The sequence below is a fragment of the Trichoplax adhaerens genome, genomic scaffold (genome assembly GCF_000150275.1).
Source record: "Trichoplax adhaerens TRIADscaffold_4 genomic scaffold, whole genome shotgun sequence".
NCBI classification, from domain to species: Eukaryota; Metazoa; Placozoa; class Uniplacotomia; order Trichoplacea; family Trichoplacidae; genus Trichoplax; species Trichoplax adhaerens.
Genome location: NW_002060946.1, coordinates 2,356,743 through 2,383,226, shown reverse-complemented (window position 1 = coordinate 2,383,226; position 26,484 = coordinate 2,356,743). Strand labels below are relative to the sequence as shown.

Here is a 26,484-nt window from a genome sequence, read left to right as displayed (position 1 = left end):
CTATTGTAAAAAGTCACGCATGTGTTTATTAGTCTCTTCGGGGAATTGCTCGCTGATCCAATGAGTGCCTTCAGCCATATACCTGAAGTATGAATGAATTCATTAGCTGAATCATAATTCAAACTAATTGAAGTGGCATTGTTAGAGATAGTTACTATTTAATACAATGTCTTCCAATTGATTAAATTTATTTATCACTACGTATATTTATTATTATAATTAGTTTATATAATAAACTTACTTTAAGATAACACTATCGACGTATTTAGCAATACCATTATTTAATTCTTTGTTAAGTGCATCATCTTTTTCACCCTAAATAGTAAATCATGTTATTCATAAGTCAAAACTGAAAAATTTTAAAATATTGGTTATAAAAGTTTAGGAGTTGATAATTTGAACTTACCCAGATGATTAAAGTTGGAGCTGTAATTTTGTCATACTTAAATGGTAAAGGTGGGATAAATACATTCTGACGATAATAATTAATTGCGCTTGTTAAGCAACTCGGTCGGCTAAGGTTGTACTTGTAACATTCTTCATCATCTTTAGTAAATATATCCTTAGTTTTAGGGTCCTTTTAAATTATATAAAAGAGTAAGAGTTAGGCTAAAATAGTAAGTTTTACAGTAAAATTTCAACTAGAATAACTATGGGAATTTAATCATAAAGTGTACAACAATCAAAGATAGCTATAACTAGTATTGTCTTACCGAATGAATGACGGAAGTCATAATAATGTCAATCAATTCATAATCAGATGACGATTCCACAAATTCTGGAAGATAGGGGATTTGATAGAAGAAGATGTACTTTAACAGATACGAGTGTAATTCAATTAAAATGATCAAATTACATATAGATGAATATAGATATCCTACAATAGGTTAACGCAGCAATGATACAGTTTAAAGTCGGTTGTGTGCTATTTAGAATTAAAAACATTAGGTATTAAAATGCAGGGTGAGCAGGATGTCGACTCGAATGTAAACTTAATTTAGATTCAATAATGAATGGCACGATTATCGACAAATTCAGTATACGGGATTGACATCACTACTTCTATCCTCATTGAAAACATCTATGAGTAGCTTGTTTCCTCAATGTTATATTTTAAAAGATCAAATCGCGCTACTATCTTACCCAAGATTTTAGCGCTTGAGTTATATGAGTCTCCATGTATTGCTTGAATATCCTAACAAGGTAAATAATACAGTTTTTCAAGAAAATATCATCAGTTAGTCTGGCAGGGGCTGCAAACTCATACAGCATTAACATAATAACACATGGTCGGACAGGTCTAATAATTTTTATATCATTACTATCATATATAGAGAGCGAGATAAAAAACAATCTTTCACTTTGATACGACCAGATGACAAAATTTCAATTTAAGATTTATGGGAAAATCAACGACATTGACTTGCTTGATAGTTATTACATGATGTACGGTTTTCTAATTCATATTATTGTAACATAACTTTAATACAAGGTCGTCACCCAATCTATAACGTAATGTAGTATGTTATTTACTGTGATTCTTCACTTGATATACCGTTAACCGAATTCTAATTGAAGATCATTGATACAATCTATAGAGCCAAATAGCTTCATTTTTACTAAATACAGTTAAACAAATCATTCAGTTTACATTAAAGAATAGTTACATTGTGTAGCAAATAAGTATACCTAGGATGCGGAGCATTCATAATGATTAATTTTTCAAGATATTCGGGATGGAAATGAGCAAAGTGCCTACATTGGATCAAGGTAATTATATATATCAATTAGATAAACTATTTTCCTAATATGCAATAAGAAATGCCTTTAATAATTATAATTAATCAGTGTAACGTTGTACCATGCAATGAATCCGCCCCAGTCGTGAGCAACTAATGTGCATTTTTCATAGCCAAGGCCTACAATCTAATGCGAAAGAAACAAAAAAGAATACGCTTGCAGTTTACCGTCATTGAGAATGATCATGAGGGAAGAATTTTATGCTTATTACGGATTTACTATTTCTTAAAAGTTCTGACATGAAATGCTTGAATTATTAAGTACATTTTCAACAAATCATGACTAGTTGTACTTTGAATCAATTATCCTGTTCCATTATTGTGTATGATTTAGGTAGTTAAATTGCGTCTCGGTTCTGACAGTAAATGAATAACTTACAATGTCTTTAACGTCTTCAATTAACTCCTTGATATCATAATCCTCCATGTGAGTTGGACGTCCAGTGTCACCATATCCGCTGATATAAAACAAAATTTATTATCAACATAAGAGACGTATTTAATGTGCTCAGTAAGGGTAATATAGACTGTAAAATTGACTGCTATCCTTTCTAAATCATCGTTGAAATACGACTACATAGTCGATAATCATTCATAAGGTAGGCGTAGGACATGGTTTAGACTACGATCGTCAATTTATTTTAGTTCAATGTGGGTGTCTATCCAACTCTCACCGATTATCCACTGCAACTGCATAATAATCTTTACCGAATTCCTTTAACTGATGCCTCCAGCAATACCAAAACTATATCCAATAACAAATATTTATGTTGAATTAGTCTCCATTTACAACTCGGTTCCAATTTTTATTCTAGTTACTTTGAATCTCTACATTTACACACGAAGCCATTATAGATTGTTATGCACCCTTAGTACTATCGTGAAAGTGATACAATTATTGATTGGAGAGATTATCCTATTTTGTAAGCGGTATATACGTATGTATGCATATTACAGGGTACAGAAAGTTGGATCAATTTATCAATAAGGATAAAATAATGACAAGTTCAATATTTTTATATGAGTGTGTTGATTCAAAGGAATAGCCGACCTGAGGATATCCATGAATGAAAAGCATTAAGGGTTTTCCTTTTTCTCCATTGGCAACATAGTGAATCCGCAAACGACGGCCATAATAGAATCCATGCTGGCCACAATCAGGTGTAGCAAGTGCAGTAGGTACTAAAATTAGGGTATAATAAATGAGGATAGCCATGATTAGTTACCTGTAGGCAAAACAATCTCTAAAATTAGAATTCATTTTTTGAGCTTGAATAGGGCAAGTATTACTTTATTCTCAAAGTCGATACTAGTATATTTCTTATTACTCATGATCATTTTTATATCATCATGAAAATATAAAGATATCCATGACTACGAGTTGTGTAGAACTAGTCGAGTGTTGATGATGTATGCTAGATAGTATTCATTTTCCAATCAGGTACACCGGTAACAGCATTACAATATTCCATTAGTCTATTTTTAAATCATAGTCCATGCAACTTATTTCATCTATGATTGCACGTTGATTAGCTATACCAATACTGTTCCTATTCCAATGTCCTATGATGTACTGTAGGTTTTCTAAGTGGGTTTATTTGCTACTATGGCGTTATCATCCATATTGTCCATGATGGCCTGTGCAATGAAATAAACACACGACAAGAAGTTGACTAGGACTACAATTAATTAAAATAATACAAGTATCCATGATATTTACAGAATAGTATTTCTGCTTGTCATTTCAATGAGCTTCTAATGTATTGGTATCCTGATGTTCCTATCATGATCATTTTTTACACAGGCTTATTACTACGATTCCAAATTGGATTAGCTGCAAAACTACTCGTATAGACTACAGTATGCCAGTGTCGATAACATCTGTTAGAAAAGTAGAGAGATCCAGTCCTATAAAATACTAGAGTTTATTACTGTAATGGGCTACTATCGTCCTTCTTGTTCTGTATCTATTGGATTGACGATTGCAAATCGACTTTCTACAATTATAATTATCATTGCCCACGACAACGTTCCTACGTGACCCAATGCATTGTATTGATAGTGTTCAAATTTGCAAAATGTTTGTTGGGAAGTGGAGATATCCAATGCTATAAAGCTTATTACTGTAATAAGCAACGATTGTCCTTCTAGTATTTTCTATCTACTTCATATATGATTGCAAATCGATTGTCGATCACTATCCCTGTCCATCATAACGTGCCTACCCAAGCTGCACGTACGAATGTATAGGATCGCGTTTCAATTTACACATTGCAATTGGAAACAGCTTTTCATCCTATCCTCAATCTACAGTATAGTCGTGGATAATTTCAACATAGTAGTTCTTATGTTAGATGACGATAAGAATCGATTCATGCATGGATTCTTCTCGTTGTCATTAAAAGAATGAATTGTATCAAGATGGAAATAATCATCAACAGCATTATCAGCAAATACACGTACTCTCTCTTCTCTTGCGTTGCCAAAACAACTTTGGATTCTTGACAAAAGCAATGACTTGCGTTACAAGAATGAAAGCAACGACGAAAAAAGTATAAACCATGCGAAAGATCAAGGCAAGCAGCTGTTCTGCCATAGTTGATTACTTATGATGATAGTTGGGCGAGTTAAAATGGTGATTTCCAAGTCGATGAGCAGCTAACCAACCAGGAAAGAAGCAATAGATCTCCGCCCCACTCCTGTTCAATTATTATTATTATTATACTAGCAATCGTCGTTGGTGGTCTACTTACCTACGGTAAGACAGACAACTGTTGGTACACTGCCTGCAGTAAAATATACCAATGTTGATGATATACCTCTCACTAGTGTTGAAACTATGGAGGTAGCAGAGAACAGCCTAGGACATAGGACTTAAGCTTAGTAAATAGTAGAATAACATCGAAATAGCAGCCTACGGTAAGATATGCATAACTGTTGTATATAAATAAATAATAGCTGTCATGTATGAGCACAAGTGATGATCCAAAGTAGTAATAGATGTAGTATAGTAAGTAGCTAGCAGTGGAGTAAGTGGCATGGTGAATCAGGATTTTCTCCCATTTTAAATAGCCCTTGGTTAAATCAGGACTATTAAACTGTTGATATGTTTCTTTTTGTTAAGGAAGAGCAAATTTCTTTCTGGAGAAAGGGAAAATTTTCTCTTGAGTAGCCCCTGGCTCAATACATATACTGGATACGTTCTGTGGAAGCATATGCGTATATTCATGCAAAATGCAGCATGTGGCTGCAACTTAATATCTTGGTAATGGCAGAACGTTGAATTCTTCATTTTAATCGACTGATAGACTATCCTTGTACTTTTTACTTGACATTCTGTTCAAAGCAACTCGTTTACACTGCATATCAAATAATGATATAATATAAATGGTCGTGGAAAAAAATCCATCAAGCTACGCATGAAACAGTCTAGCTGTTGAAGAAGAAGCAAGTTGCAAAACACTGCTGATCCACGGCTAATAATCATCCGCTTGCTTGCAGCGATCGATTCGATGATTAATTGATAGAACTAGTAATAAATCCCGGTTATAATAACAAACGATCTGGTTCATCGTAATCGGATTGCAGGCTGCACTTCTACTAGGCCTATCGCACAATTACCTGAGCTTACTATCGACTCACTCAGTCGTTCTGAGTCTACTGTCGTAGAACTGTAGAGTATGTCATAACTGATGGAAGTACTTCTGATTTTGCCGTAATTGCAACTCACAGTCTAGCATACTGCACCATGGACTACTAAATGCATTCCGGATGGATTTAGTAGTCCATGAATGAACACATACCATTGGAGGCATCACTGCGTTACCCTTGCATAATAAAGCTTAGAAATCAAGCTACTATGTAACACTTATTTGAATGCAGTGGAAATAAACTTAACTTAAATTAATTTAATAATATACATATAGAATATAAATAAGGGTTGGCCTGGGATCTCTGCTTACGAATACAGTATATGCTATTCATCGAGTATACTGCATATCAGTCTGTCTTTGGCTCCTCAAATCTGGAGCAGCAAGTCAGAAGTAGAGTAAAAACCAAAGACTGCTACACCGTAGTTGCTGTTAATACCTACGAATGAGTGCTATAAACCGTATATCAGTCTGCCTTGAGCTCCTCCTGAAATCTAGAGCAGCAACGCAGAAGTACAGTGGAGTAAAAACTAAAGACTATCTGTTACACAATATTTGCTGTTAGAAGAGTAGTGAGGCGTGATATATAACGAATATTACTATATATATATATATATAGTATCAGTGACAGTAGTAGACCAAACCTGGACCTTTCTGCTTGCAAATGGATACTGTTAATCATTCTTAATAATATACTCCTAATTATATGCTGTATATGTCTATCAGTCTGTCTTCAATCGACGAAACCTGGCACTTTTCTGCTTGCAAATGGATGCTGTTAATCATTCTTAATCATATACTCCTAATTATATGCTGTATATGTCTATCAGTCTGTCTTCAATCGACGAAACCTGGACTTTTCTGCTTGCAAATGGATGCTGTTAATAATATACTCATAATTCTATGCTGTATATGTCTATCAGTCTGCCTTCAATCGACGAAACCTGGCACTTTTCTGCTTGCAAATGGATGCTATTAATCATTCTTAATCATATACTCATAATTCTATGCTGTGTATGTCTATCAGTCTGCCTTCAATCGACCAAACCTGGCACTTTTCTGCTTGCAAATGGATGCTATTCATCATTCTTAATCATAATATACTCCTAATTATAGGCTGTATAATGTATATGTCTATTAGTCTGCCTTTTAAGGCTCCTTCTCCAATTTGGAGAAATAATTTCTAGGTTTGCCCACAACAATTGAAAGCTGACCAAATGACTACAGTGCATGGCACTGTAGACTACAGTATAATGTATTGGCGGATTGCTGATGGTTACCGGACATCATCTCGGGATTGCCATCGCCATTAGCATCGTTGATGATGATTGTTGCCATCGGAAGTGAAGAATATTAATGTGGATTGGGCCAGATGTCGACAAATAGTCATCAGCAAGAGGGAAATTATCCATCTCTTCCTCCTGCTTTGCTAGCAAAGTTGCAAAAACGAGGGATCATCAACCAAAGTAAGCAAGAGAGTACATCCACTGAACTTTCACTTCTCCTCCGTGCAGAATGGAGTACGATCCAGTATCGTAGACTCTCTTGCCATTATTTCTTTAGGAGAATTTGGAATTTTGTAGTCTTTTTTAAATCATCATATTACCTATTCGTTGCATTGAACAATCACTAGCTATGATGTGTAAATGACAGTAGATAGAGGTTAAAATTGATCAGATATGGATGCATTCTTGATTGATCTTATATGGTTAATGTATGCTTTAGAAAAAGAAGAAGAAGAGAATACTTCACAACAGCCACAACAACATCATCAGCATCCTCAACGACAGGAGCAATTTCAGACCACCAATGTAAGAGAATTCTACGTATAATCGATCAATTGACTGCAATAGTGTTATTGATACCAATGAAATAGCGTATTTCTTGCTATCTCACACACAGCCAAATTTACATCATCTACCTCCACCGTGGCAAATGCTCCATGATGCCAATTCGTAAGTTTTTGAATAGCTACAATAACTCATTTGGATGATACCTAGCAACGTATCTTCGTCATAATTGCCTTGATCAAGCCATGCATGTATATTCAATGGTTGTATTCAACTAAATTTCATTATCCATGGCTTTTCAATATTGATACAGTGGCTGTCCCTATTATTGGAATACTGCTACCAACGAAGTCTCCTGGACTTTACCAAAAGGTTTGCTGCAAAATATGAGCGAGTATTTAAAATCATTTTGCCATAGTATTAAACTGTATAGACTTTACTATCTTAAAAGCGAATCAAGAAATAGCATAACTGCTTTCGATCTATCACGTCCATATTATAGAATTGGACTCAAGTCTACTACCATCAACTCCACCTCAGCCAACTCTAGCCACGCCAATTCCAACTCATGAAGCACTTGGTCATGATCCTAACTACACTTTCAAGATGCCGGTAAAATGAAACTTTTCTCTCTTGCATATCATATAGTTCATGAAGAGCAAATGATTAATACATGCAATGTAGATCTAAACTACAGTCAATAATTAATGCCATACACATTTCTTATCCACCACACCAAAATACCATTGGTATCGAATGTTGGCCTAATCGTGCCTCTATTTTAATCTTGCTTGCTAAATAAGGAAAAGCCTGATATAAATAGGCGTCAGCAGGCCAAAGATAGACCCAAACCGTATACTAAGCAAAATCCTCGAAGGAGAGGTATATCTGTGAATATTCTTTCTCGACTTGGTCGTCGAACGACATCAATTTTAAACATTTTAACCCGCTTCCCGTCTACTTCCTAGATCATCAATACAAACCGAGATCCTCAGATGAACTAGATCCGTTAGATCCATCGAGCTACTCCGATGCTCCTAGGTAGGTTATAGCCTTATATATCAAACAATCAATTTTACTTTTCAAACAACACCGACTTATACCGACCCCTAACGCTAACTTGTATAATATACAAGTATATGGTTACAACAATCTAATGGCAAAAATAGCAAAGAATAGTAAGAAAAATGTTAAATTTTATCTTCAGGGGAAATTGGTCAAGTGGAATAAAAGCGGAAGGCAAAGCAAAAACTGGCGTTGATGAAACTGCCAATGGACCACTTTTTCAACAAAGACCATATCCATCGCCTGGACAAATTTTAAAAATGAAAAAGAAGTAATTGACAACGGAACCTGGTATTCATTTTATCATGGTCAGCTTTTGCGCTACGTACAAATAATGAATAATTCCGTATATGAAGTAACCGTGTTCCCTAGCACATAATATTATTTGCATGCCTATACTGCCTTTACCAATTATATTTGGTTAGCCCAAGCTAATTATAGATGACAATTCTGAATGATTCTATAAGTTTTTTTTTGCAATCCTTAACTTATACAGTACAACTATTACAATCCTGACATTATTTACTTCTTCTTGACTTGAATATAGACCTTGTTCGATAACTTGAACATGGAATATGGAATTAAGGCAATATATTGTAATCTGCTATAGAAATAATAAAATTCTACCCTTGCTCCTGTGATATCAGCAGAAGCAAATGTTATTTTGTACATACCACGTAATGAATAGGATTACATCATATTATGTCACAAAATGTTTTATATGCGGTATCAAAGTGTGTTTATATTTGAATATTATTTTATAACCATACACGGCATCTTTTAAACATCTTGTAATATACAAGTTATACAACAGACCAGTCTGTTCTATTCTTTGTGCTATTGAATTACAATAACATTTGCACTTCAAGATAAAGTATTTTTTAACTCTTATTGCTAATTTTAAATAAAGGAACTTGCCCACGTTTGAAAATTGACGTTTACATGCATAATATCTGTAATAATATATATATATAATAGAAGCCATTTTTTTCTCCTTAATGTGCTATAGCTATCGTTTTGCAGATTATTTATTCTTTATCTATCCAATCTCGACTGTCGTAAAAGATATTCTTCGTCGTAAATAGTCATACGTGATAAAAATTAGGGAGTTTCTAATACTGTTCCGCTGCGATGATGAAGAAATCTATGACGACAAAGAGCTATTGCATGGGTTAACGATATTATGAGAGTATTGGCCAAGGCTTGAGAGAATAAATGACAATATATATATAGAGGAAATAGATACCAATATATATATATATATCTTGCTGTTTATTACAAGTACAGTTGCGCATCAAATACAAAGCTCGATTATGTCAAAATTTACTACAATAACTCAGAAATTTCTACCATTATAAAGATGTAAATAAGATATAGATATACTATATGTACATAAACATATGCTTGCCTAATCATTTTTTAAAATGAACTGAGACATAATATTAAATTTGCTAAAGTCTGATTTCGCTTTTGAAAATTATGACTAATCAAAAATTGTCGTATTGTATCATAGTAAACGAAATTATCGTTTAATTTAGTTACACATTTATATGTTATTCTTTCAAACCTAGATTTGAAGATAAAATAATAGTCAGCTACGCACTGATAGACAATAATTTGCACGTTATAGAAATGATCAAAAATAAATCCATCCATTCAATTATCCTATCATATTGTATATAATTTAAAAAGCTTACTAACTGTAAATAACGTTCATCAGCAGTCAGCTAGACTGCATCAACATTTCTAGTAGATGTGTGCATACAATATTAGGACTATTAAAAAAATAAGCCATCAATTAAATTGATTTTAAGGCTTCGATGATAGTCTTGATATTGAATATCTGATTTCAGTCGTAGTATACAGTACTGTATTAGTCAATGTTATGGAAAAAAAACTTTTATACTATCATAATTTACGGATTTAGTCAAGAATAGAGCTCAATTACAAAATGAAATAAATTTTTACATGATATTATTTAAACGAAAAGCGATGAAAAAATAATGTTGATATATTTCTATAATGGAATTATACCGATTAGTAGACAAGAAGAATAAAGATTAAGGTCTATTTTGTGCTCAAAGTCTACGGCATCGGCAAATTTATTTAATAATCATGTACGAATTTTAGCTGCATTAAGGCTATGGATCGACTTTCTTGCTGTTGAAAGCTGCGTTTCTGGACGTTCTTTCTGGTTTTTATCAGGTTTAGAAGAAACTTCACGTAGAGGAGATTGGCGACTTGTTTGAAATTCTGATTGTGCCATTTTCTTCCGCAAATGTGCTAAAATTTCATCATCATAAGATAGACTGACGGTAATAAATTTGGTGGCCGATATAGTTGTGCTATAAATTCCCAGAAAAAAATAATTTCAGTTTAGTACGCTGGTTGTAAATTTCATTCAGGCATCATCACAATTTTAAAAATCTATATTACTAGTATCGTTGAGATTAGTTTATTATTTACCCTCATGTCTGTATGTATACAGTTAAATCTACGTCATTGCTATTTGTAAATCTCAAGTATTGCTAGTTAATTATCATGCTATTCATAATTTTTCCTTACCCTTTGCCTTGTGGAATTGTAACAGTATCACTATCGGTAGATGATAATGCTGATGGTATACGGGGTAGATGTGAGAAACTTCCTTTGACTGATTTTGGCTTAAAAATGTTATTCCAGTGGGCAAAATTTTCAGTGCCCATATCTCCACCCCATGGCGCTCGAGTTCCTTTCTTACCTCGTTCCAAGGCAAATTTAAAATCTTGCGGTAAGTAGCGTTTTTCAAGAGCTAACTTTCGACAAATGATAACCTATAGAAGAGTGGAGAGAATGCAACAGTAATACTTAATTATAATGTTTAGCTCAACTTGGTACATGAAACTAGTGCAAAAGGACACAAATAGGTTACCTGTTTCATGAAATCTTTCTTTTCGCTACTGTAGCCATTTAAGATATGATCAGCGAATATTAGTCTGCCATGATTATACATCTATAAGTAGATTAGATGAAATGTAACCAGATTGCTCTTTAATTAACCTGTCTGTAAATGACTACTAATACTCTATTTATTGCTATTTTTCAGTATCATTGATAGAATTTTCTACGATTGACTTTAAGCATACCAAAAACATTCCTGGTATTACATGATGTCGCTTTAGTAGTATCGGAACAGAGTGATCGCAGCCCTTAGTAGCAGATACCATATCATATTTCAATAATCGGAAAATATCACGGCGTGCCTATAGTAAATAATAATCATTTTCGTTCACTTCTTTAAATTTAAAATGATACTATAATTATTTTCAAAATTGCACATATCAATCATTCGTATATTATATTTGAATAGGTGATACTCGAAAGTAAAATTTTGCAGAGAATTTGTAATAGTAGAAAGTGGTTATAAATCCAGTCAATGAAATACAAGTTGCCTTCAAATTAGAGATGAATAGTTTACCTGTTGGCATGGCATGGTTCTATTGCGATTCATGGAATAATAAATCCTCTCTAACATTTCTTTATCTTTATTTGCTACAGGAAACCTACAGGGATGAGAGGAAGTCATAAGTATTTAACAATATTGAAAGAATTGACCGAATTTCGTTGCATGAGTAAGTAGACTATTTACTCATAAAGCTATGCGATAGGGAAAAACGAATACATTAATGTGCCTGATATCGCATTATCTGTCTAAATTGTTATCTCAGATGATTTAAGTAAAAGTATTTTATAAAATGATAATAAAGCTTAGCTAAATCCTTTTTTAACAAGCAGTTGCCATTTTCTTAGATGTACTTACATCGATGAGACCACATTAATAATTAACAATTGCCCAGGGTAGGTTTGCTTATTAATAAATTCATCAAACTCCAAGTCTGAAACATAAGGAATTTTATGTGGGCTGCACCTATAAATACGTTCAATTAAGGGATGAGAAATGTTGATAATGTAAACGAAATTGTATCTAATGCGGCTTTCTAAAACAAAAAAAAAATAGTAATTTGCTTGGGCATGTCTATGAAATAATTATAGGCTAGATCAGAAAATTTGATAGGTCTACATAATAGTCCGAAGATACTATAACAATCTATAGTACTAATAAGTAAATGAAAACCGTATTTGACTTTATCTAATAAAGAAATACAACTAAATAGTAAATTATAACATGGCAATATCTAGTACAGTAAATTTAAATTCTAATGTGTGTAATTAATAGCTTGAAAATACTACAATAATTTACGGTACTAATTGAAAATTCCACTAGATTTCATCTATAAATGGTTACAACCAAACGATAAAATTTAGTATGGTAATGTTTAGTATAGTAAATTTAAATTTTAATACATCGAATTAATAGCTTGAAAATACTGCAATAATCTACGGTATTAAATGAAAATTCTATTAGACTTTATCTATAAAATGATTACAACCAGACGATAATTATAACGTAGTAATGTTTACTGTAGTAAATTTGAATACTTATCAGTAAAACACACGAATTTAAAGGAATACGCGGACTAAGATCTGAATCGCTGTCTAATTAAAATCAATCAAAGTCACTGTCATGGGATATTAGGTATTGAACGATAACTTCCTAAATTAAGCAATGGCGAAGTAGCAGTACATGCAATTATACTGATAAATTTTGTTCGAGAAATAACTACATTGTCCTACTTGATTAATCAAACCTAAAGATTAGGCAGAAAGCTATACCATAACGTTAACAAAATCGATATAAAATCGATATGGGCAGTAACCTGCATTGCTCTTGTGCTTGGCCAAGCAAAGACGATCGAATCATAATCGGACAAGCAATACTAGGAGTAATACTTCGCCGTGCCATAATTTCTGAATTAATAACGGAACCATCCTCCAAAATGGATGGCAAGCGAGGGCTAAATGAGGCAAGTGAATAATTCGTTATTAGAAAGAAATAGAATTAAAGTAATGTTTATCTAGTAATCATAGACTTGTTAGAAAATTACTAGGATACAATATTCATCAAATTTGTTATTTTTGTGGCAAAAAAATACCCACCGCACATCAAAGTAATTTTGCATTTAATAATCATCGAAATAGGTAGAATAGAATGTCTACTGAAGCATGATTCTCGATATTTAGTAAGAAGAAATGGATGAAAATAGTTTGTCTTGAATGATTATCAATCCATTAATGGGGATTAATTAGTATGTCTGTTGATATTACTATCTTTATATTCAGATTATATGTCAAATACAACTACCGACTGGGAATTTAAAATAACATACTCTAGATTAATTGGGCTATTCAGGCGATTCCTAGGTTGGAGATTTGCCGATAACGGGGATGATGGTCGTGCTTCGATAATTTTGACACCATGATCACCTTCTAAACGAATTGTAACTGCTTCCGAATCTGCAGCATCAGTTTCATCTAGAATTAGCAAAGATTCATAATTATAGTTAATAAATTAAGAAATAAAATCTTTGATTTTATATAAGCTATGATGAAATCTAAAAATCCACTTTTAACATACTTTTAGCGGCATTATTTGTTTCTGCCAATTTTGTATCAGATTTACTTATTAATTTTTTCAATGGTGCACTTTTAGGACGAATAAGTGATTGCAAACGCTTAGGAATAGGGGGTGCAGAGCAAGATCGAGGTACTCGTAAGGCATCGGTATTGATATTGTCGAAAGAATTAGAGTTGGAGACAAATTTACTGAATTTACTCTTGGAAAATAAGTTTACAATCTTAGAGACTGTCGTAGCCACTCGAAATTTATGATGAGCCGATTTACTTCGAGGATGAGTAGAATTAATAGCAGGATTAGGGTTAAAATTCATAAATGGTGAGCTAATATCGGTTGCAAATCGATAGTATTCTAGCCAATCATCTACAATAGTCCTGTAGTATCATAGAGATCATTATCAGTAAAATATCGTTTAAATTTTGTCAATATTCATGAAATGATACTAGTACAAAATCTAAATCAATAGCCAGCTTAATTATCACTAATTCGATAGTATAGCAACCCTTATGTGTGTATTTCAGGCATTATACATTTAAGAATGATCAAGCTATATCTGATAGGAACGATGGTACATTTGATTTGATAGTTTTTAATGACTTTATATCATCTATAACTGAAAAATTTAGCATCTAATGATCACAGTATGCAGTCGTTGCAATTAAATAGTATCTTATGAATCAATGATATACATCTTGAAATCTGCTTTATGAAGACTAATCATGAAATATAATTGATATCATGTAGTCCAGAGTAAAAATTAAATTAGAAATCTTAAATGATGGCAACAGTATTATTTAATGATTAGTAGTTGGTACTTTCATCAGCTCTACTCTGTTGTGAATATTAATGATAATCTAGACGCAAATAATGGGTTGCACACAGTTGCTTACTTAATTACTCTTATTAAATACTAACTCTATTACTATAATATCTACGTCTTCATTAACTTGATAATTATATATATCTTCATATCATATAAATATTCCTTATTAGCAGTTTCATCGATAGCAAGATTCGTACCTAATCTTTCTTCGTAGTCGATACAACTCTCGATCTGCACGAGTTTCTACACCCATTCGTAGTAGCTCTGGAAATTTTTTGATTAAATCCTTATATTTTTCATCAAATATAGGTTCATCTTTTAAGAATTCTGATCCCATGCGCGTTAACTATATCAGATCCGAGACAGGCAAGTTAGTCATGAAAATAGATCTAATCATTAACCTTGATTTTCAGTAAAATAATCCTTGAATCTGTTAGACTCTGTTCCTATAAGTCTGTTTCTGCTTACTGTTTTCTTTCTCGTTAGAGATCTAGTAGGTTCTATGCTGTCGTTACTGCTGCCTCTATTTTTCGACTTTTTCTTTCCTGAAGTAGGCGATGTTGGGGGTGATATTGTATTCGTTCCGCCAGTTTGATTCAGTTGAGGTTTTCGAGACTAAGTCAAAACATGAACAAGCAAGGAAATGCTAAATTTAGCTTAACAATTATTCTGATTCATTTTATTTGGTAACAGGTCTTTGATATAGATATATCTTATTAAAAATGTAAACTTACTGCAGCTGCTGTATCAGATGAAAATTGTAAATTAGTTTTTAAATAGCCTAAATCCGACTAAAAAATAAGAATAAAAAATCAGTTAGAATCAAACTCATCAACTAAAAGCTTAGTAAAACTACAATATATCAAGAAGATTCTAAATGATCTGTTTCAGTATTAAATTTACCAAATGTTCTGGCGGTTTTCTTGCACTTGTAACAAGGCCCAGATTAAATTTGATCACTTCGTGTTCATTACTATATTGTAGTGTTATATGAGTGCTGGAATGGCAGCGCAGAACAAGATGCTCGTTGAGCTAGCATGAGAGAAAGTAGTAATTAAATGAATTGATTTTTCTCTAAATTTACATTAAATATAGCATTTAAATGTCATTATGGCTTTCATTTACATTTATGATGACAGTATGTTGCAATTTCTTAGTAATTGCTGGCCACTTATTTTTATGAGATGTCAAGCCGTCCTATTGATGAAAGATAGTAAATAGGAAACGTTCCATTATACGCTTAATCAATTTTAAGAATCACAATCGAAGTCATTGGCATTACTTATAGTAGATAAAAATGCAGGAAATATCTTGATGTTTAGGCAATTGCCTTTGAAAACTTACATCATCAAATAGAGTATAATTTTGATCATTCCAAATAAATTTAAATTCTTTGTTACTCTTGTAGCAACAGCCTTTGCCCGATGGGACGGAATACCCAATTAAGGAATGTTCTTCATTATCGTCGTAGATAAAACTATAACACCCTTGCCCAGGTTTACCCAGGCCTGAATTGGCTTGAAGAACAGCAATTTTACCAGTAGGATAACTGTTTAATTTGGAATTAAGGTCAAATCACAATTTATAGATAATTCTTACACCTAAAATCATTGTGTAACCTATTCTATTCTAGTATTCTAGTAGAAGCTTGTGTAGCACAATCCTACTTATTATTCCATATCATCATCTAAAAATTTTCCTATGAATGCAAATTATCGTTACGATACCATTGATTATAACAATAAATTACCTTAAATGTAAAATTAATATTCAAATATTTGATTTATAGCTTGGTAGTCTAGCATTAACAATTTACAGAAGTCTGTGTCTTTAAAATTGCTCGAGATGATAAATACTGTTTACTACAATAAAATAACTTTAGGAACTAAAAATTGCATTAGAGTTATTCTTCCATAAAGATAGTTAAAGTATAGAACTAGCATACTAGAGAACAGAATTATATGAAACAAATTTCTGAAAAATGTATCTATCATAAATACTTGTATACGGTCATACTATATAATGAAACCGGAAATGATATAAATTTAAAAAATTTGGTCACAGGCATACCTTGCTAATTAATTGATTTTTTATATTAAAATGATGAAATTCAATATACTATATTTCCAATAGATGTTATTAGAAGTAATAGTTTGGATACAATGCAGTTTGACATCCGTCTGGCAATCTTGTCCAAAATTTTTGACGTTTGTTTTCTTCAAGTATCTTTCGTTTAGTTGGCCTTCCTAATCGAAGCAAAGCTCGATCGCGAGCTTCGCCATAAAAGCGAATAGCGAATGGTCCATCTTCTCCACGAGCTTTTGCTCCATCCAACATTTGATTTCTTATATAGAATAAGTACAACCAGTCATACATAATAATTATTATAGCAATAACAGATATAACCGGCGATTATTTACTTAAAAGCATAACATTTAACTAAGTCGTCATACCTTTGATTTATCATGCGAGTTAAGCGAGCTTTCAGCCATTCTGCTACACTTTCTTGTTCTGGTTCTTTTCCTTTAATATTGGAATATTGAATCCATCCTATCGTGGGTAAATAAAATGAAAGCGAACTGTTTCAGAAAGCAATCTCATTACCATATATTACTCTGATTGCGTTCATAATATGATTAGTCTTGCTATTTCATTTTATATATTACCATTCTCATGGCACCATCTTGACTGCATTGAAAAGTAAATAACGTTATTGGTGGCTATTGTGATACTTCCGTGGCCCGCTAATTGAAAATATTTAGTATAAAGTAAAGCATAGCAATTTTTTTTTATTCATTAACTTGGTCGATTGCTTACTCATTAAAGCCAAAGTATCAAGAAGTACGATCAAAATTTGTTTACTACCTTCAGATTCTGCTTCTTCTCCAATCATTCTAGGCAATGGTCGACCACCACTAGTAGCAATTCTTCGATAGTCAGGCTTATTTCCAAACGCTTAATAGGAAATAACATGAACAAGCAATTAATTTTATTCAAGTAATAGTAAAAACATCATAAACTGTTATCTAAGTAGTTTTAATTTAACGATTGTCTTAATATTAGATAATATCTTTACAAAATGCATCATTATTAGCCTGTATCAATATACTAAGTATAGTAATTAGAAAAAGTGATCTACCCTAATTCTAATCGATGATAATACACTTAAATGCCCATAAATGAAAAGATTTTGTAAATGGTTACACGGTATAAAATATATTTTCACAATTGCAGTAATTTAAACAGAATGCTGTGAAAAAATACGATACTTACAATATTGTGTTCCAATGTAAATTTAACACTTTTTCAGCTAAACTAACTTTACGATATGTCAATCATTTTAACGGTATCTTGAAATAATGCTAGAGATTGTAATATGTATTTGAACTATTTCAATTTAACTAGCTATTAGTATATTAATTTTTCGGGAATATATTGAAAATAATTACAATTCTGATTTAAATTTAAGCAATTACAGTAGAATGCATTGGCCTAATAGTATATCGATCTTTGATAGCATTTTGAAAAATAATTATGCATTTCGATAACAGCAATATTTAATAAAGGAATTCATCATTCAATGCAAAGGGTTAATTCACTTTTAATGGAAATTAAATATAGTCTAAATTTTTCAATCAATTGTAATCTGGCTAGATAAGGGATACGTAAGGAAATAGATCGACAAATTCGACTGTTGGAGTATAATATAATGTCAATACCAAAACAGATTAAAATCGACGATAAAGAGATAATAATGATATAGTTACAGAATGCAACTAGTTAGCAAACGAAAATTCTTAACAATCGTTACTTCAAGTATTTACGCTATGCATTGAACAAGTCGGAATAATACTCTTCACTTACATCGTGTTCTATCTCGAGTTGTAGATAATCTAGTGCCTCGATCCGAAATAGTGACCGTTTTGGGACTACCTTCATTATCTTTCATCGATTTGCGATTAATATTATTGTTATTAGTATTATTGGTCACAAGAGATGATTTTAGTACTTCTTTATTTTTGTCATCTTTAGTACTATCTTCAGAGTTGATTCGTGATTGGCGTGAATATTTAGCTTTAGACCGCTTTTTACCATGGGATTCTGCTTCTTTAGCATTTTCGGCTTCTTCTTTCTGTCCAAGAGCTAGATCTCGATAGATTGCCGTTTGCCATTCCCTCTTACTATAAACTGCATCTTTAGATAACTGATTAAATGTATAGAAGAGTTGCTTTCTTAAATCATCAGGAATCTGAATAATGATATTCTGATCATGGAAAAGATTTAATAATTTACTAATTTGGACTAAGACACCGGGAAAAGCAAATTTAGCTTCTTCTAATAGAAATCGTTGAGTATCTTCTTCTTCAATATTTCTAAGATCGTACTTTTCATTTTTATTAGCAAGGCCAACCTGAACGTATTGCTCAGTGGGTATAACTGGTAATTCTGCAAATTTAAGACCATTCTCGCCAGTAAAGTAACCCTTAGAGGTTCGCCAATCGTTGCCCTTGACTTCGTTTGTAGGTTTACTCGTGTCTTCAGTCGGCGCTTTATTAATTTCTTTACTTGGACTACTTTGATTATTATTATCACCACTAGAATGCACACTAGCCTGATTAATTTGGGCTCTTTTAATTAATTCTGCTGCTCTAGCATAGCCTTGTCGTAATGATGGAGGCAAATCGACTGTAGATTTCCGTTGGCGAATTCTATCCTTTCTTGGATCGATCTGATCGAAAAAATAAATTGTTTTATCGCCCATTTTAATCGATCTCTACCACAGTATAAGTGAAAGCCTTTAGAAAATTCCAAAAGTAGCTGTTTCTATGATGATTATCTTGAGATATGATTATTATTATTGATAGGTCCGATCTTGTACAGACGTCATGGGATAAATACCAGCAGACAAGATCCTACTGATAAACTTGTTCACGGTGGCAGCTTGTATCTACCGGTACAATCATCACGATTACAAATTCGTTCAACGATGACTCTCTTCTATTTCTCTTAACAATTATTAATGGAATCAACTTTTAAGATCATCGATTATGTCAGTAGATCTTGATGACTATTACATGGGAGATTAAGGATGGTTTTGATTTACACAGGCGTCATTTGTTGTTAGGAGATGTGGTAACAATGGCAACAGCACAATGGGCTCGTACAGTGGGTCGTATACAATTGTTACTTAGTTACACCGGCTTCGTCTAGTGTTCAGTCCGTCCGATCGCTATCCTGCTGGATTGGATGAGCTCCCTTCTTTTTTAGCCTGTAAAAGAGATCCTACAGCCATGGACGACTAAGTGCATTGGCAGTAGTAGGCTATGATTCAAAGGGAAAAATTTCCTTTTATCTCGATGTGCTTAATCGCAGTAAGCTTTCTCTATATATCCACAGTAAAAGGACTGAAAGTTGTAATAATTGCGTGGATAATAACTCATAGTAGACGGTGGTGAAGGCAGCTCCACGCGCAAACCAAGTAAACCGCCTACAGCCATTGACTACTAGGTGCATCTGAAGTAGTAGTCCATGCATTGATACAACATACGTACTTTACCCTAGAAATGAAGTGAAAAATTCTCTTTTACCTCGATGTGCTTAATCGTAGTAAAGCTTTCTCCATATGTCTACAGTAAAAGAAGTGAAAGCTGCAATGATTGCGTGGATAATAACTCACTGCAGGCGGTGCGAAGGCAGCTCTATGAATGAACCAAGCAGAGCTCCTACAGCCATGGACTACTAAGTGCATCTAAAGCAGAAGTCCATGATACAGCATACCCAACCCTAGAAGTGAAATGAAAAATTTCCTTTTACCTCGATGAGTAAAAGGACTGAAAAGTTGCAATGACTGACTGAATAATAAGTCATTGGATGCAGCGCTGAAGACAGCTCAATGAATAAACTAAGCAAAGAGCTCCTACAGACATACGGGTACTAGGTGCATCTAAACTAGTAGTCCAAGATACAGCGTACCCAACCCTGGAAGTAAAGGGAAATTTCCTTTTATCTCAATGTACGAACAAATGCTCAGTAAGCAAGAGTGAGCACTAAGCACCCTCGCGTACAAAGCCCTTGCTATTATAACTCACGACGGTAGCAGCCGTTTGCAACTATACAACATAGATTGACTACCGATAAGTTATTGCGCTATATACGTAAATGCTGGTTATTAATAAGTACTACAAATCCGGGAAAACTTCGTATTATGAGCTTGCACATAGTTTATCCTCTAACCTGTTGCTGGATTAGAATATACCTCAGTAGTCTATCTTTGCGCTTAGATCTTGATCTTACACTGATTTGTGTCAATTAAGACCACTACCCTTTGTGAAAGTATAGTATAATAAACGTTGAATCTTATTATGGTATCAATTGAATAAAATTACTTTACTTCCCCCATTTCTTGCATGAGTGGTCCTAATTGAACTACGAATTTCAGCTGGTCATAAATGGCAAAATTGATATCTCATACGCAGGATATTTTATACTAGGTATTTAAATTAACACCTGCTCCTCGTTACATGAAGTAGTACCTACAACTCATACAACAAACTAAGATATATGAGTAGCTGCACATGCATACCTCTATGCAATAAGCTTTTGTTTAGTACACTAAATGGATAAGGTGAAAATCTTTTTTCCTTCGCTATGAACCGAAACAGGGATCTTACACTTCATGAACTGTATTGCAAAGCTAACAATTTTCTCGGTGCAAGGCAGGATTAGAGATACTTAAAGGCTGCATACGCTATGATACGATCTTATTATTAATGATACACGCAGAGATTGAAAATTTCCACAATGAATTTGATAAGATTGAAAATAATGTATTTTTCTTGACATTAGAAGATAGATATATCTTGGCGTTGTTACAGTTTCTATTATTTGCAAGTAGAAAGTGTACTATTTCACGTACTCGGCCGTTTTTTTAACAAGGTTAAATTTCGATTCTGGAAACAAAGCAGCATATTGGTAATTTTCTAGCTTAAATAATAAGAATGGTACAATAATACAGTTTTAGAACTAACATTCAAATTGTAATTCTCCGACTTTGAATAAGCAAACAGTGATTCACTACTTGCGTACTATCATTTAACAGGATTATCTTGAATGATTCAGGATAATAAATAGATTTACGGTAGTTTTATAACAGGCTTAAGTGCTTTTGGATATGTGATGCAAGTACTGTATTAATCATATATAGAATTTATTGTTGACCCGTAAATTTCAATTTTTCAGCTTCCTCTTCTAATCGTTTACGCCGGTGCTAAATTTACAAAACGTAAATATATCGATTTAGCTATAAGATATTGCAAACTTATTTGCTATTCTGTCGTATAAAAATTTGCATTGGCTTACTAGATGCAGCAACCTTCTGTACAATCTCCTCTTATGTGGGCGAAAAAATTTTAAGGCTTTATTTTCTTGTTCTAGAGTTTTCCTTTGTTCTTTGGTTAATCGAACATGTTCCCTAAAGTTGTGAATATTTTCGCATAATAAACTTAAATCAACTTAAAATCAGTTCTATTGGATTTATAATTAATCCTATCGTTTAAGGTGATTCAATGACCTACCTGACCGCGGATGGTTTAATATTAAACAATCGGCCAAGCAATTTACTCCCCCAAATTCCCGGTTCATCAGCTTTAAGTCGCAGTGATTCCTGGATCTATAGCAAGCGTAGGGATATTAAAAAGCACTCATACGTTATCAGGTATTACAATGTGACGGATTCTAGTATACTAACAAATACTTTAGCAGAACATCAATGCAAGCATGTTCTAAACGTAGGCATTAAATCCTCTTCAAGTTACGAAACATACCTGAGCCTTCGTCATAGTATCGTTCATATTCTCCCATGGGTCGTTCAGTTTTTGAAGTGACTAATTTAAGGAACCAAAGTAATTCATTTATAGAAAATAATGTATCTGAAGAGATTAGTTCAACCAGATTATCAACCAGCTGGAGGCGTCCGTTTACCTTAGTATATTCAATAGGAAATTTCTTATCAGGATGATAGCAAACAAATATTCTACCATCGGAAGTTATAGCCTGATAGCTAAAAAAAAAAGATGACATAGAAATCAGTCGATTCTAAATAATTATTCATATTGATTGAAAGATAATAAAATTGGTTATTGTATGTCTAGCTACCGTTCATTTCTGTTGGCTTTGATCAACTTTGGCTCTGCTTTAAAACGTTGCACAAGTCTATTGGTAGCAGTCGTATATTTACCACGATACCATACTAAAGTAGTTGCATTGTAGAATAAGGAGATTAATAACATGCATCATTCTTATTAATAGCAGTACAATGCATTAATAAAACAGATTTGATTTCCATACTCTTTGTGAGAATATTTCTATCCAACCATAACCGCATCGCGTTAAGTGATGAGGACGCAGCCATGCTAAGTTGCAACCGTTTCCTCTTCCTCCTGAAAGTGGTCAGGGAGGTGGATGGCCGGACTGCTGTACCCTCTTAAAAGACTATGAGTCCATGGCTACATCCTAAAATAGTATGAGTGTACGCAATCAGCCCATCAGGAACTACTAAAACACCCGTTAATTATTACCGAGAGAGAGACGTACTCTACAGGACACTTGTAGTCCGTGAGGCTGTACACACTGTAGACTTGTGAAAGAAATTCGCTACCGTCTGTACGTCTGTACGTCTATACGTGATTCCAGTTATGACAGTTCGTCATTGGTCCAATCCTGTCCATCTTGCTACCTCAATAACTATAACGGATCTGGCTCATCATATTAGGATTGCACTCTACATATGCAGTAGAATGTCTATAATGTCCTGTTTCATTGTGAGAAAAGGCTCGGATGCAGTCTGTTCTACTCAGGGTAAACATGAAGCAGTATAAATAACCATCAAGAGATGCTGAGTAAAGTTAAAATCTTAACAGTTGTCTATTCTCAGCAAGGACTGAACATGATAATGCATCGAGTATATCAGCAATGTTGACAACAGCAATCATAAGTCATAATCATAATACAGTAATGATTGCTACTTCAATTTTACTAGTTATGAAATGCTGGTATTCAGGGATTGCACTCTACATATAGCATGCCTATAATGTCCTATTTCATTGTAAGAGGAGGTTCGGATGCAGAAATGCATCTGTTCTACTCAGGGTAAACATGAAGAAGTATAGATAACCATCAAGAGATGCTGAATAAAGTTTAAATCTTAACAGTTGTCTATTCTCAGCAAGAACTGAACATGATAATGCATCGAGTACATCAGTAAAGTTGACAACAGCAATCATATGTAATTATCATCATACAGTAATCATTGCTACTTCAATTTTACTAGTTATGAAATGCTGCTGGTATTCTATTAAACGTAATATCAGTACTGTGTTGATTAACTGTCATATAATATAACAATATTAATCGAAAAGTATTTATACAGTAGTAACAGTCATAGATATGGAAAACCAACTCTCTGTATTAACAGTGATCTAATATATGACAAGTAAAAATGGCTGCTAATGTAGTCATTCTGCCTTACTAGCGATGAAATGTTGATATTTTAGGGAACATAATATCAGTTGTTTATTAACTCTTATACTGTACAGGGTACCCTGTATAGTATACCGTACTATACAGTACTGTACACTACGGACCCACTTGTACAATACAGTAGTGTACAGTATTCAAATACCGTAGTGAACGCTGTACCATACACATTAACTGTAGTAAAAAGTTGTTCCATACTTCAGTCTGGAAAATTTTTTTCCATTTTAAAAAATAGAGTATGGCCGGCCAAACCATTGCTCTTACAAAGTGGATAGATGAGAATGAATCCTCGTTTAAGCCTCCTGTCTGTAATAAATTGTTGTTCGGTGCCGGTCAACTCAAGATTATGTTTGTGGGTGGACCAAATAACCGAAAAGATTACCATCTTGAAGAAGGCGAAGAGCTATTCTACATGATTCGAGGTAGCAATGTCTGCACGCCATTTTATAGTTACTGTGTTAAAATTTGATTGACTTGCTTGATTACAATACTAAGAACTTGGTATGACTGTTACAAGTGCACAGAATGCAGTAGTATTTTGCGTTATTAAACTTAAACTTGATGCAGTACGTGATTGAATTGATCAGCTCTATGCTACTGTACACTTTGATTGCTATGTACTAATTTCCATCAATCATAGGTGTAGCTAGACAAATATTTTCCTACATCATACAGCAAAAGTTCATGTAGATAGGCTTAATCAAATTTGTGCAGAGCTTATAGAGTGCAAAGCTGATCAACTAAACCAAATCGTGTAATCTATTGTGCTTAAATGATAATGTACTGTATTGCTTTTATTATAAATATTGGTGAAAATCGCTCATACTGCACTTACATTTTACTTTAATTACTGCAGGAGACATGTGTTTGAACATTATAGAGAAAGGTAAGTTCAAATCTATTCCCATAAAGGAAGGTCAGATATTCTTACTACCTCGCAAGATTCCTCATTCACCACAACGACTTGAAAGTACTGTTGGCCTTGTTATTGAACGCGAACGACGTATGCATGAAATGGATTGTTTACGATATTACTGTGAGGATGGTAACTCGCATAACAATATTCTATACGAAAGATGGTTTCATTGTGAAGATCTTGGCTGTCAGTTAGCTCCAATAATTAAGGAATACTTTGCATCAGAAGAATACAAAACTGGAAAACCTGGAAAGAGTGTGTATTGATTTATTTTGTAAAGCAATCGTAAAATCTTGACCTACAACATTTTTCTGTAAACATCGAATGCATACTTTGCATGATAGGAATTTGTACCTTGATAGAGAGGTCGAAGGATCTTCTTTTAACCTCTATCTTATGTACTGTAGAAAGCAAAAATCTCTTGCGTACCATACCTGTAGGCATTGCTGCACACAAATTTTATACCAAATCTCCTGTAATAAATATCATCCAGATCAAGGATGGAGTAAGCATCTACTGTATTTTGTGGTGGCATTTGCATACTGTATAAGTTAGAGAATTAACTATGGTGTAGGGCTTATTACATAAGCTTAGGCCGTAGATTTAAGTATTAGAGCAGCACATTTCCGGTTAGTGATGGGTGCTTATAGTAAGAGAACTGCATCGCCTTAATACGAGTATTCTAATTTTTTTAATCCAATTTTGGTATCGATTCAATATCTTGAATGTTATGTTTATTATTACGGAACAATTACAAATATAGATTCGATAATACAGGATCCAGTTTTTCACCCAGATGAAGAAACTACAGTGAAGGAACCTTTTTCACTTAAAGAATGGATTGATAATAACCGCAATACTGTAAATAAGCAGAATGAGCTAATGTTGTTCAGTGAAACAGAATGCCAGTTGCGTATAGCTACAAATTGCACTGTCAAATGTGGTAGTAGTAGCGAAGAAATATGGATTTGGATTTACGAAGGTAACTGAACTACAGCGCTTTTAAGTTATTTATTTTAAAGTCCATGTCCTTGTAAAATGTACTGAAATAGCAATTTAAATGTTAAAGATTATAGTATTTACTTATGAAATTACTTTGACGATGATATCATTAATGGATACAGGATCACATGCTACCTTAACAACCGCAAATTTGACGATGGCAATGAAGGAAAATGATGTTCGTCTAATCGCTGCCGGACAAAGCTATACACTAGTCATAGGTAAAAATACCATCGCTTTGACTGTTATGTTAAAGCCTAAATGTTAATTTGCTATTGAGTAATGCTGTAAATAGATTACTAGTAACTTTAGATGATTTGTCAAACCCTAAACTCAGTTATTTTACTTTGTGATTATAAACTACTGTTAGCTTTATTCTGTTTGGCTTTA

The 26,484-nt window shown here is 33.4% G+C and overlaps 5 protein-coding genes across 5 annotated transcripts; 2 read left to right on the top strand and 3 right to left on the bottom strand.

Annotated features, from left to right (window-relative positions):
* Positions 1–3,015, bottom strand: TRIADDRAFT_55400 (uncharacterized protein; the record flags this gene model as incomplete). Its single annotated transcript, XM_002111374.1, has 10 exons — positions 1–82; positions 242–315; positions 407–577; positions 714–812; positions 1,144–1,195; positions 1,690–1,755; positions 1,862–1,926; positions 2,179–2,257; positions 2,474–2,544; positions 2,851–3,015. The coding sequence occupies 10 exons, from the start codon at positions 3,013–3,015 to the stop codon at positions 1–3; spliced, it is 924 nt and encodes a 307-aa protein (XP_002111410.1).
* Positions 3,016–6,821: 3,806 nt separating this feature from the next.
* On the top strand, positions 6,822–8,579 carry TRIADDRAFT_55399 (uncharacterized protein; the record flags this gene model as incomplete). The annotated part of the gene is made up of 8 exons (XM_002111872.1): positions 6,822–6,915; positions 7,175–7,260; positions 7,352–7,404; positions 7,553–7,611; positions 7,742–7,851; positions 8,043–8,121; positions 8,208–8,280; positions 8,447–8,579. 8 exons carry the CDS (start codon positions 6,822–6,824, stop codon positions 8,577–8,579), a joined length of 687 nt encoding a protein of 228 aa, XP_002111908.1.
* A 1,838-nt stretch (positions 8,580–10,417) lies between these two features.
* Positions 10,418–19,404, bottom strand: TRIADDRAFT_55398 (uncharacterized protein; the record flags this gene model as incomplete). The annotated part of the gene is made up of 19 exons (XM_002111373.1): positions 10,418–10,649; positions 10,870–11,117; positions 11,216–11,296; positions 11,430–11,546; positions 11,762–11,846; positions 12,104–12,211; positions 13,062–13,199; positions 13,572–13,716; positions 13,820–14,193; positions 14,840–14,988; positions 15,111–15,257; positions 15,377–15,433; positions 15,546–15,674; positions 15,987–16,191; positions 16,804–16,986; positions 17,096–17,192; positions 17,309–17,386; positions 17,508–17,597; positions 18,507–19,404. 19 exons carry the CDS (start codon positions 19,402–19,404, stop codon positions 10,418–10,420), a joined length of 3,561 nt encoding a protein of 1,186 aa, XP_002111409.1.
* Positions 19,405–21,849: 2,445 nt separating this feature from the next.
* On the bottom strand, positions 21,850–23,052 carry TRIADDRAFT_55397 (uncharacterized protein; the record flags this gene model as incomplete). The annotated part of the gene is made up of 6 exons (XM_002111372.1): positions 21,850–21,909; positions 22,002–22,113; positions 22,217–22,311; positions 22,466–22,525; positions 22,623–22,701; positions 23,021–23,052. 6 exons carry the CDS (start codon positions 23,050–23,052, stop codon positions 21,850–21,852), a joined length of 438 nt encoding a protein of 145 aa, XP_002111408.1.
* A 1,362-nt stretch (positions 23,053–24,414) lies between these two features.
* On the top strand, positions 24,415–26,082 carry TRIADDRAFT_24699 (uncharacterized protein; the record flags this gene model as incomplete). The annotated part of the gene is made up of 3 exons (XM_002111871.1): positions 24,415–24,598; positions 25,033–25,347; positions 25,856–26,082. 3 exons carry the CDS (start codon positions 24,415–24,417, stop codon positions 26,080–26,082), a joined length of 726 nt encoding a protein of 241 aa, XP_002111907.1.
* Between the last annotated feature and the right edge of the window lie 402 nt (positions 26,083–26,484).